The sequence below is a fragment of the Syngnathoides biaculeatus genome, chromosome 6 (assembly GCF_019802595.1).
Source record: "Syngnathoides biaculeatus isolate LvHL_M chromosome 6, ASM1980259v1, whole genome shotgun sequence".
NCBI classification, from domain to species: domain Eukaryota; kingdom Metazoa; phylum Chordata; class Actinopteri; order Syngnathiformes; family Syngnathidae; genus Syngnathoides; species Syngnathoides biaculeatus.
Window position 1 is genome coordinate 16,554,935 of NC_084645.1, and position 12,687 is coordinate 16,567,621.

General features: G+C 42.7%; 1 protein-coding gene across 8 annotated transcripts in view; it reads left to right on the forward strand.

Moving 5' to 3' along the window:
• The window catches only part of srgap1a (SLIT-ROBO Rho GTPase activating protein 1a), a 79,021-nt gene that overhangs the window by 29,306 nt on the left and 37,028 nt on the right, over window positions 1–12,687 (forward strand). For all 8 annotated transcript variants that reach the window (XM_061821958.1, XM_061821960.1, XM_061821961.1 and 5 more), the window contains 2 exons: window positions 2,423–2,585; window positions 11,275–11,337. In XM_061821958.1, coding sequence (XP_061677942.1) covers window positions 2,423–2,585; window positions 11,275–11,337 — 226 coding nt within the window. The remainder of the gene's footprint in view (window positions 1–2,422; window positions 2,586–11,274; window positions 11,338–12,687) is intronic.

Here is a 12,687-nt window from a genome sequence, read left to right on the forward strand (position 1 = left end):
GATGCCTCGTTCCCGTACTCCTGTTTGCCTGACTTCTGCTCTCCGTGTACCGACCCACGCCTGTCCACTGACCACCCTCGTATGCCTGCTGTACAATTACTTCTGATTTTTTGGACTGTCTGCCTGATCCCAGACCTTGGACCGAATAAAGGTTTCCTCTGCACTGTCTGCTTGTCTCTTGAGTCGTGCATTTGGGTCCACCCTCGAGCCCCGTTCGTGACAGAACGATCTGGCCATAACATGGACCCAGCCGACTCAGAGGCTACCGTCGCTCCCTGCAAGTCCAGGGCAGACGCCTGGTGGAGCAGGAGGCTGCTCTCCAGGTAACCAACAAGAGGCTCCATGAGATCTGCACCCGGCTGGAGCCGTGGCTAACCTCCTAGGCTAGCGTGGTTGCCACGCCAACAGTGACCACGCCACCGGTTCCGCCCAGGCTCCAAGAACGGCAAGCCGGATGCACTCTCGCGGGTCCACGAGGGGGAGCGCACGGAATCAGAGGCCGCTCCTATCCTGCCAGAGACGTGCTTCGTGTCCGGCTTTACATGGGCGGTCGAGTCGCGGGTGAGGGAGGCCCTGGGAGAGACACCGCCGCCCGGGGATTGTCCGTCGGGCCGCCTTTTCGTCATTCCATCTCTGCGGGGAGACGTCGTCAACTGGGCCCATACCAACAAGACGGTCTGCCACCCGGGTATGGCAAAAACGCGTTCAGTGGTCGAACAAAGGTTCTGGTGGCCCAACCTCAGCAAGGACGTAAGGGAGTTCGTCAACGCTTGCCCGGTGTGTGCGCCCAATAAGACTTCCCGCCTACGGCCTGTTGGTGTGTTGCGACCCCTGTCCACCCCCTTTCGTCCGTGGTCACACATCGCGCTGGACTTCGTCACCGGCCTGCCGCCCTCCCAAGGGAACACAGTGGTGCTGTCTGTAGTGGACCGTTTCTCCAAGATGGTCCACTTCGTGCCGCTTCCGAAGATCCCGTCGGCCAAGCAGACAGCCCAGCTGGTGTTAGACGAGGTCGTCCGTTACCACGGGCTACCCCAGGACATCGTTTCGGACAGAGGTCCGCAATTCAGCGCCCGCTTCTGGAAGGAATTCTGCAACCTCATCGGCGCTTCAGCTAGTCTGACATCCGGTCATCACCCGGAGTCTAATGGCCTGACGGAGAGGATAAATCAGGAGTTGGAGACCGGACTTTGATGCCTGGCATCCAGGGACCAGAGCATGTGGGTGGAGTATGCCCACAATTTTCTGCCCTCCACCTCCAGAGGTATGGCTCCACTCCACTCGTGCATGGCTATCCTCCGTCCCTGTTTCCTCCACTGGCCACAGACTCCGCGGTCCCGTCGGCCCTGGCTGTGGTGCGACGCTGCAAACGGACCTGGGAAGCAGCTCGGAGGACACTGCTGGGCATGAGCAGCACCTACAGGTCCGCAGCGGACCGCAAGAGAAGGCCCGCACCAGAGCTCAGGGTGGGACAGCGAGTGTGGCTCTCCACCAAAGATCTCCCGCTGCGGACAGAATCCCGCAAACTTGCTCCCAGGTTCGTAGGCCCATTCCCGATTTCCAAGATCATTAACCCGGTCGCCGTCTCGCTGAAACTGCCCAGGTCGATGAGGGTGCACCCTACGTTCCACGTCAGCAGACTTCGCCCGAATCGCACTTTGTCGGTGGTTCCTCCGGTCAAGCCCCCCCTCACATGGTGGACTGTGGGCCGGTGTATACTGTGTGCCGGCTGCTGTCTTCCCGCCGCAGAGGAAGGGGGGTCCAGTACCTGGTGGACAGGGAGGGATATGGCCCGGAGGAGCGCTCCTGGAACCCCTCCCGCTTCGTCGTAGACCGCTCCCTCATCAGGGACTTTCACGCGGCTCATCCTGATGCTCCTGGGCCGTCCAGAGCCGGCCGTTGAGGGGGGGGGGGGTACTGTCACGCTCCTGGCTTCCTGCCCAGGCTGGGCGTGGCCAGCCAATTAGTCAGAGCACACCTGCACCTTGTTCCAACTGATGCCTCCCAGTATATATAGGACTTGGGGGATGACTTGTCCTTCGCCAGATCGTTGTCCTTGATGCCTCGTTCCTGCACTCCTGTTTGCCTGACTTCTGCTCTCCGTGTACCGACCCACGCCTGTCCACTGACCACCCTCATAAGCCTGCTGTACAATTACTGTCTGCCTGATCCCAGACCTTAGACCGAATAAAGGTTTCCTCTGCACTGTCTGCTTGTCTCTTGAGTCGTGCATTTGGGTCCACCCTCGAGCCCCGTTCGTAACAGTGTTGTCCTTGTAAAATATGTAGGACTTTTAGATGTGGAAATGATGGTAACTGGGACAACAATCAAGTGAGGCTGACGACATACCTTACAGGCCCTGATATATTTTGACATCCTGAAATTTTTCATGTTCTGATTCTCAACTCCCTTTACTCCCTAGAAAAGACCAGAATCTCTTGTCCCCTGTCAACTGTTGGTACCTGCTGTTGAACCAGGTGAGGAGGGAGAGTAAGGACCACGCTACTCTAAGTGACATCTATCTGAACAATGTCATCATGAGGTTCATGCAGATTAGTGAGGACTCCACACGACTACTTAAAAAGGTAAGGTCCATTTAAGTGGACTTTTTAGCCTATTCGGTGTAATGATAAAGTGCATGAAATGGAAAATAAACCAACCCACAAAAAGTTGTTAGGATAAAGAGAAAAAATAACGAATGGCTGTTTTTCAGTCATCCGTCATATTTGAGAAAAAATAATATTTCAGAAATTCTGAGATTGGCTGCCCTGCCTCCTACCGAAGATAGCTGGGATAGTCTCCAGCACTCCCTGACCATTTTGAGGATAATGGTGGATGGATAGTTCAGAAATTCTGCCATCATATGTTAACTCAAGAGCGCAAGTGTACATATATGCAATCATACGTAGCCCTGTCATATTTGAATGAAATATGACAGGGCTACGTATGATTTATTTCATATTGACTATGAAAATATGGACAACTTTCTCATAACCTTTAGGTGGTGGTGGCATATTAGAATAAAAGTGTACCCATTTCTAAGGTAGATTAAAAATATTCAATGGTTTGAGTAATTGACTCCAACTGGGTTCTGTAAAGAATATATACAACATATATATACACAGTACAATAGCATGTCCTGTTGTCTTTCTTAGTGGAATTTAAACACCTCAGTTCCTTTTTTAAAATATACTGGAGTGGTTCAAATAGTGATTCCCAACCTGTATCCAGTATTTAGGGAAACTACTTCTAAATTTGGCAAAACAGATGAAAGCACTTATTCCCGGATGAGATGGGGGAATGGGACTGTTACAAAGGAACTTTGAACACCCATAGGAACTTTAAACACGTTTTTGTTTAACAGCATCACAGATCCACTAAAAATGATTTCTGATTTATAGGCTTTATTTGTGTGTACCTGTTATATCATGTCTTAGTTTTTTATAAATAAATGGTCCATATATAATTAACTATTGTACAAAGACACCAACCATAAATAAAACAACATTTTACAAAGTGTGACCTCAAACGATCATGTCATCAGTCCTTAGTTCTGCTTGTTAGTGTAGCATAGATATGGTGTCCGCTCAGCTCGTTTCTTGGTTTGGTCAAATGCTGCTCATGCGTGGGATGCTGCACATGCTGAACTGAGCTCAGGTGCCCTTGTTTGGAAGTGGGGTTTAGGGGCCACTATGGGAGCGGCGTGCCACCACGATCTCCCACCTTAAGTACTAGTAGATAGGCTGCACAATGCGGATATAATGCGGGCACAACACGTCAATGCTTTGCGTTGTACTGGTGCGCTGAAATGCCGCGACAGGCAGTCCCCGTATTTCGGGCAGTTGAAAATGGTCTGCAGTTCTTCAGCCAATTGGGTCGCAGAACACGATGTGGGGATTCCCTTAACGAATCATAATACAGAACACAATGCACATTCCTATGCTATAAAAAAAAAAGCCTCCTACACTGTAAAAAATTACACACACAAAATAAAATATGTGTAATGCGAAGCCGTGTAAAGTGAACAGTGTTGTAGCGAGGGAACACTCTATCCTGAAATAATGACAATCTTGTCTCTGTTTACTTACAAATGTACTTTCTGTAAAATATATGCCAATATAGTTGAAGACAAAGTTGACAAATTTGGAGGAAGCTATGAATTCTGTTGCATGGCATGCTAATTGTGCTTTTAACCATCTCGTGGAAGAACATTTTAATTGTCCAGGTTGTCACTATACATTGCTGGCATAGCTAGAGAGATGAGAATACATTTTTGTACTAAATAAATACATCCATCCATTCTTTGCCGATTATCCTCACAAGGGTCCCTTAAGTGCTGAGCCTATCCTAGCCATCAACGGCCAGGAGGCAGGGTACACCCTGAGCTGGTTGCCAGCCAATCACAGGGCACATTGAGACTGGCAACAGTCGAACACACAATCACACTTATGGGCAATTTAGAGTGTCCAATTAAGGCTTTTTATGGGATGTGGGAGGAAACCAGAGTGTCCGGCGAAAACCCACGCAGGCACTGGGAGAACATGGATTGAATTCGGCACCTCAGAACTCAGAGGCCACAGCAGTTAACTTATATTAAACCATGAACTCATCATCTGGGCTTCCCCATGTTCTTTAAAGACGTGGTACTTTTTATGTATGTAAACTTTTGACCTCGAAGAAATAATATGAAACTATCTAAGAAATTTTCCCTGTAATTGTTGTGGCATTTAACAAAATGAAATAATTTGGGGAATCCTGTCTGACCTGAAACAGAAGAGGTTCATTTTGATTTGACTTCAGACAGCGAGATAAAAAATCCAATGTGTTTTTGCACAGTGTGAAGTTTGCATGTTCTCCTGGTGCCTGTATCGGCATTCCAGTGCGCTTTATAGTCTGAAAAATACAGTACTCATTCTATTTCCTGACCCCCCCCCCCAAAAAAACGCTCTACTTTGTGTGAGGGTTAGGGTTGTGGCGGCACAGTAGGCTACTGGTTAAACTCTCTGCCTCACAGTTTTAAGGACCAGGGTTCAAATCCTGGCCCCGCCTGTGTGGAGTTTACATGTTCTCTCCATGCCTGTGTGGCTTTTCTCCGGGCATGCTGGTTTCCTCCCACATCCAAAAAACAACTTTAGATTCCTTGAAGGTGTGATGTGAGTGCAATGGACAGATAGATATCTATGTTCTTTAATGCAAGTACATTTTTTATTTCTAAAATGCACTACACAGTCAGTCAGTAGTATGAAAGATTTCATATGTATAAGTACTATATGTTAAGAATGCACTCTTGATCAGCCTTGCATCACTAGGTCTTCACCCCACTCAAGATCACAGATTCATGACCAAAGCCGCTCTTTTGTCTTCTGGCCCTCCACAAAGATGCCAACTCCCTAGTGGATTATGAGTTCCTTTGCTGGTTCAGTCACATGAACTCACCACAGACCCAAATTACAAAGTGGCTTTGCCTTCGAGGCATGCCTTTGTGTAAGCTTAGCTTATGTGACTATTTCCATCTCTTCTGTCTGTCTCTCATTCAGTCTTTCTGTCTAGCTCTAGCAAGCCAAAACCATAAATATTTTTAGCCTTCCTGTTGATGTAAAATCCTTGCATTCATGTACACAGATGATCAGGAAACTATTGCTCCCATTTTCTTTGGTGTTTAATGTCACTGTTCTTTTAATGACTGCAGATGTGTTATAGTCATTTTACAGATTATACTGCTGTTGCCCACGATGATGCCTTTTGAAATAAACAAATATTCTGTATACAGGATTGTGCAGATATAGACACCACTGCAGTTCTAGTAAAACAGTAAATAGTAGCACATTACATGATTGTTTCCACAACACTTTTTAGAGGATTGGTAATGGTACAAGTTTTAAGGTACAAGTGATTATGGTTAAGTTGCATTTACTGAAATTATTTTCTCTATGGCATTAAAAAAATCACCACTAAAATGCCACCAATATTGTCAGTGCCTTTTAGTTTATCCGACTGGCAGACAACCATAACTGATGCACTTCACATTTTTTTTCTCTTTTGTAGATGTGGTGTGTGTGTATGGGGGTCGGAGGGAGGTGTTAGAAAGCCCTAGATTCTTCATTTTGTCCTCATCACAATCCCTGGGTTGACTTTGCTATTTGCTGTCTGTGTTTTAGCTCGCCCATATCACATGTGCCCACTTTGTTAGTCATTAAATGAGCTACTCTGTCCTCTTACATTTATAGAAGTGCCATTCTGTGAATGCAGCTACCAATGTGAACCAGTTGAGTTTTCAGATTTGGGCGTTTTCCAGTGGCACTGGTGTCTATTTTCCTGCTGTACATTTATGGCTGAAGTTCACTTTAATGGAAACTTTATATTCCACTTAAAAATCAATATATAGGAGTGTATTTTTTGGGAGATTGGATCTCACCCGTTTTTTTTTTTTTTAGCTTCCTAATCATAGGTCATTTGCCTGACATTTTAACATGAAAAAAATACTGCTAAATCTGTTCCTCTGTAGGGTAGTAACATGACACATTGCTGCAGGGGTGTTGTGTTGAATATCCCCTCACTACTGTTAATTAAGGCACCCTAAAGAGACCATTTACTCCTTGACTGAAGGAGTAGCCGTTTAATACATCTGCAGTTGCTTTGTACTATCGTGAATTAGTTGGCTCTTAAAGGACAAATTGCAGGACAGGACAAAGACTTGTAAAATTGTTTGCTCAAATATGATCTCCTTTTACAAACTGCACCTTCAAGCATTTTCTTGAAATCCTTCAACAACTGTCATCGTCTAGATTTGTCTTCATGTAATCGTTTAAGTCACATCAAGCTAAAATTTACCGTTAAACACACAAATACAGTGCATATACAGGATATGTGGGGTATAGAACTATTATCTCAAAGAAAATAACTTTCTTCAATGACAACTTGGATTATTCTATTTGCAAGATTTGTGACTTGGATTAACCATACAGATTAAGTGCAAGAATAAAGGGATTATCCTATTTCAAGGATATTTTTACCCCATAAATATTCCCTTAACTCAGCATTTTTTAAACATTTCAATGGTTCAATGAGTAAATGAACATTCATTTCCATCCAGCCATCCATTTTCTTTGCCGCTTATCTTCACAAGGGTCGAAGGACTGCTGGGGATACACCCTGAACTGGTTGCCAGCCAATTGCAGGGCACATGGAGACAGACAATAGTCGCACTCACAATCACACCTAGGGGCAATTTAGAGTGTCCAATTAAGGTTGTTGGTTTTAGGGACGTGGGAGGAAACCGGAGTGCCCGGAGAAAACACACGCAGGTAACATTAATTTGCTTTTTTTTTTAATTTACAGTGTACAGTATCTACTGTACATACACAGGCATTCTGTCCACATACCATACTCACTTCACTTCACTGAAACTATACAACGTATTTTAGTGTTGCTTTCTTGCCAATCCTTACTGCTCTTGCACGCAAACCCTTATACTGTAGCTCATGTGACGCTTAGGCCTTTCATTGACCTTTGGAATGCTTCCAAGGCTTCTCAATTGCATCAAGTTGATGACTGTTAGAGCTGACAGATAGTCAAATGTTCCATTCACTGAACTGATAGCTGTAAATTGATTTTTCCTTTAGTCAAGGCCCATGTCTTCGTTGTTATAAATGTAGTGTAACAACAAGTTAAAAGTACATTTTTTTAAGTCCAGATGAGCTCTGAACATTTTTTTGTAACCTTTAACCCATACTTTTCTAATCCTCCCTTAAGTGTTTCTAATTTACAAATGTGTGTAGTTGTCTTTTGATATTTGGACTTAGTTTATCAAGGTATACAGGCTTTTTAGATTAGGAAATAGGAAATTGTGTATCCCTGTGGTGGTTAGGAAGGTGTTGCAGATAGGCTACTTTACTAGCATGATTCTCTCATTTTGGACACCAGCCTCGCAGCCCATGTAAGAATTTAATCCACTTTCCTGCGTATTTGATGAGATCAGCCAGTCTGCAGTGTTGTGAGGAATGTGCAAAGAGTGTCAAGCTCGTGCATCTTTTTTCTACTATCCATTTTGACTGAGCTGAGGTGAACAGCATGGAGTTAGATTTTAATTATCTTAAAAGTGCTGTTCTGCTCATAGCCATGATCAGGAGTAGGGACAAAGTGTGCCACCACCACCTCTCAAGAGGACGTCGTTGGTTAAGCAACAGTTCACACAGTCCAATGCTATCTAACTTTTCACGTTTAAATCCTGTCAAGAACTTGCATGTACTCTTTGCGGTTGCAGATCCAACCATCCATTTTATATAATGTCTGTTTTGTTAAGTATCACCAGGAAGTTGGAGTTGGTACTTAGATGGGAGACCGCCTGGGAATACCGGGTGCTATAAGATCCTCTCCTCGGCTAAATGCAGAGGGGTTGCGTCAGGGAGGTCATCCTGCGTAAAACTGTGCCAAACAAACTATGCGTTCATCTAAGATGACATGTTGTGGCGACCCCTAATGGGACAAGCTGAAAAGAAAAGAAGAAGATGTTTTTGGACTGGGGGTGAAAAGCGATTGACATGCATGTTAACTCCACAGTCCCCCAAATGATTGTTTGCTAAAAACAATAAAGATTATCAGTTAGAACAGACCTGAGCATTGTACGGACCACGGGCCACATTCGGCTCGATGCTTGACCCTGTCTGGCCTGTGTCAGGCCAATCATAAATTAGAAAATAAATTAAAAAATATGTATGGTATGCATGAAACAGAGCTACTTTGCTTTTATTTAAAAAAAATGTTTCATTCATATTTACTTCCGTGTTTGACGAATGTGTGAGCAATGAGCCGTTGCGAGCAATAAGCTGTGAGTCTAGGTAAACAGCAACAAGTGATGCTAGCTCAGTTACCCTCAAGCTGGACTGCCATGTATTTCTTTACAGAAGTCAAGGGTAAACCCATGTGCTTAATTTGATGTACACAAGTTGCTGTGTTAAAAGATGACTATTTGACTCTCCACTACATGACCAAACATGAGGATAAATACAGGCTTTTACCCTCAATTCACTGGCATTTCATTTAACCCCCCATGTTGCCATCCATTCAATCCACACTGATAGTTGAATTACTTGAAGCTGTTGTGGACTACAGTAACAAAATGTTTTATCTGATATATTCAAATACCCTGCCCGTTGACAGCTGGGAAAGGCTCCATCACTCCCTGCGACCCTTGTGAGGGTAAGCGTCTAAGAAAATGGATGGACATTGTGATATTACATATATTCAGTGGAAATGAAACTTGGAAATATCCATGTTACATTACATGTCACGAGTGCTTGCCTTGAATTTTACTGTGTAATTCTAGCATATTGTCATCATCATCTGTCTTTTGCTCTTGCGTTTTTTCATCAATTTAGATTATTCCTCCAACGCCAGCCACCATGCTATGCTTCACTTCCACTTCGTAATTGCGTTGTCCTGTTTGGGAATCGTTTGGTCATAGTGAACAATCTGTGATTCAGAGTTTTGCTTTTCATTGTGTTTTAAGGGGGAGCAAAATGTGAATATAAGATCCTTGATTAGGGGTGCAACTGTGCAACAAATAATTATATTGAAAATTTATAAATACTTTTGATTAATCAATGAATTAATCAATCAAATAAAAATTTCCATTCCTTTCTTGAGAAGTACTTTGATTCTAATATACCATAGCCACCAAGTGGTTACAAAATGCGCTCGTAAATTTACATATGCTGGCAGAATTTGTGAAATATTTTTATTTAATGTGGCGATTGGCTATTTCTGCATGGTTTGGTTTGATTTAATCATGATTTTCCCAAGTGCTTGATCATTGAATTCTCTCTTTCTCTCTCGCTCTCTCTCTCTCTCTCTCTCCTCTCTCTCTCTCTCTCTCCCGCTCTCTCTCTCTCTCTCTCTCTCTCTCTCTCTCTCTCACACACACACACACATACACATGGACGCACACACACTCACTCGACTCATGGTCGCATGAGGCACTTTAGCAAAATTGATGGTTTTGTCATCTAATTTACCCATCCATCCATTTTCTAGACTGCTTATCCTCACTAGGGATACTGGGGAGCTAGAGCCTATCCCAGGTATCTTCTGGCAAGAAGTGGGGTATTCTTATATTCTTATTTGCCTTGGTACTTTGACCTTGACTATGTTGCACGTCACCTGATCTTTGATAGTTCACATTCAATTAATACTTTTTATACTGTATATACCATAGTTTTATCAAGCATTTTCTTCTTTTCCTTTCAGCTTGTCCCGTTAGGGGTCGCCACAGCGTGTCATCTTTTTCCATCCAAGCCTATCTCGTGCATCTTCCTCTCTAACACCCACAATCCCCATGTCCTCCCTCACCACATCCATCAACCTTTTCTTTGGTCTTCCTCTCGCTCTTTTGGCTGCCGTCACTAGTCCATTTATCTAGCATTTTATATTGATATTTGTACGGTATTTGTAGTACCGCAGGGCCTTAAGTACTGTTCCGTAGTTTCAGTCCTCTGTATGTGTTACACATATCAAAGAGTTGAAAACAAAAGCACCTTGACCTTAACATGCAATGTGTCTGGAGACTGCAACATGCTATTTTTGGTAAAGTAATAATTTCTTGTTAGGACATTTGCCTTTGCATATGATTGTGCAACTAAGAAGCACACCGATAAGCACGTACGTCAACAATGTCACATTCACCAGGCACACTGGTGTAGTAAAATTTGGATAAGATGTAAACTGTTCACACATTTCAAGCTTTTATTATATGTATTTACAATAACTTAGTGGTGAACTAGGGATTTTGGGCCACAGAAAGAAACCTACAAAATTATTATTTTGTACTCTACAGTGATATGGGTGCATATGCCTTTAAAAAAATGCTTCTACGTAATAGACAATTGGCTATATCGGACAAGAACCCCCCCCCGGCTTATTTATCTATTCTTTCGAGGTTCCAATGTAGTTGTAATTTGATGATCGTTTATCTATCCATCCATTTTCTTAGCCGCGAGAGTGCTGTAGCCTATCTCAGCTAGTTGTCAATATTATGAATTTTTAGTTGCAGAATAATCAATTACTTGTTGCACCTCTATAATATAATATAAAATAATAATATATTTGGGTACAAAGAAAGTGTTTTGCAAAAGTTGCCATGTATAGGGCTGGAAGATAATTGTTTTAGTTTTTCACCAATTTCTGTAACTATTGGGACCTGTGATGAAATGCTGTTGAGCAAGCATTTTGTTGTATTGTTCTCATTGTTTTTCCATTCTTTCTTTCTTTTTTTTCCAGAGCAAGGAAATAGCATTCCAGCTCCAGGAAGACTTAATGAAGGTCCTTAATGAGCTATATACGGTAAGTGCTAATTTCCCTCTTTTGAGCTAATGTCCTTTCAGTGCATTGCCTTGCGCTGGCTCAATTAGACCTCCTGTCATAGTCTGCATACTATAATGCCTCCAAAATACAACTAATAAAATACTTTATTTCTACAGACTATACAACAAGCTACATTTAATGGTTACAAAATCTAGCAAACAATAATTCATATCTTGTTAGTTATGATAATTTCAGTATTGTGGTAGCTAGAATTTAAGTAAATTTAAGATGAAAAAAAATTGTCATTCTTAACAATGTCAACAGCTAATGTGTTCTGGCCATAATAGTGTGCTACTCTCAAATCCAATTTATAGTATGTCACTCTTAACACACTTGTGGATTTGACCTGGTTTAGCCCTTGTGGATAGATGTGCACACGACATTGATTCATGCGCACTTGGGTAAGCTATTGCATCAGACATCCAGAGTCCCTATGTCTGTCCCCACCAGTAAAATAGCAGGTCTGGTTTGTCTCTAAATATGTCAATCTAAAAGAAGCAGCAGAGTAAACACAGCAGTGCCAGATTCCAAACCAGTAAATGAGGAGTACATCACCCAAGGTCAGTCAACCATGCTTAAATTAGTGTGAGTTGAGCCAAACCCCACCAAAGGCAAAGGCTTCCACGTCAGCCTCTGCGCAGTTCCCTCTGTCCAGAAATAACTCATTTTGAGAGAAAAAGTTTTTGATTACAAGATAGGTTAGTTTGAATTTATGGTAAGGCTGAGGGTTTGGGGAAGTGTAATGCTTGCACAGGTACTGGAGCTGTAATTCGCAGAAGCGTATCTTCTCTCACACTATGGCGGGTGTAAAATAATACTGTATGTATATGTTAATGACACCTATATCTGGGCTTTACACGATCAGGATTTTTGGTTCTGATCACCCATCAGTGAGTTAAAAAAAATAACTGAATTACTACTTCATAAATTAATTGCACATGCATGTGACCAACATGTTGTTGAGACCTGTTAAAATGAAATGGACACTTAATACAATAAGGACGTAATCATTTCATGTACAGTATAGAGTTCCTTTTAATTTTATTTACACAAAAGTAAAGTGTATGCTGCCAGTTACAGTGAAGAAAATAAGTATTTGAACACCCTGCTATATTGCAAGTTCTCCCACTTAGAAATCATGGAGGGGTCTGAAATTTTCATCGTAGGTGCATATCCACGGTGAAAGAGATAATCTAAAAGGAAAAATCCAGAAATCACAATGTATGATTTTTTTTTTTAACAATTTATTTGTGTGATACATCTGCAAATAAGTATTTGAACACCTGAGAAAACCAATGTTAATATTTGGTACATTAGCCTTTGTTTATA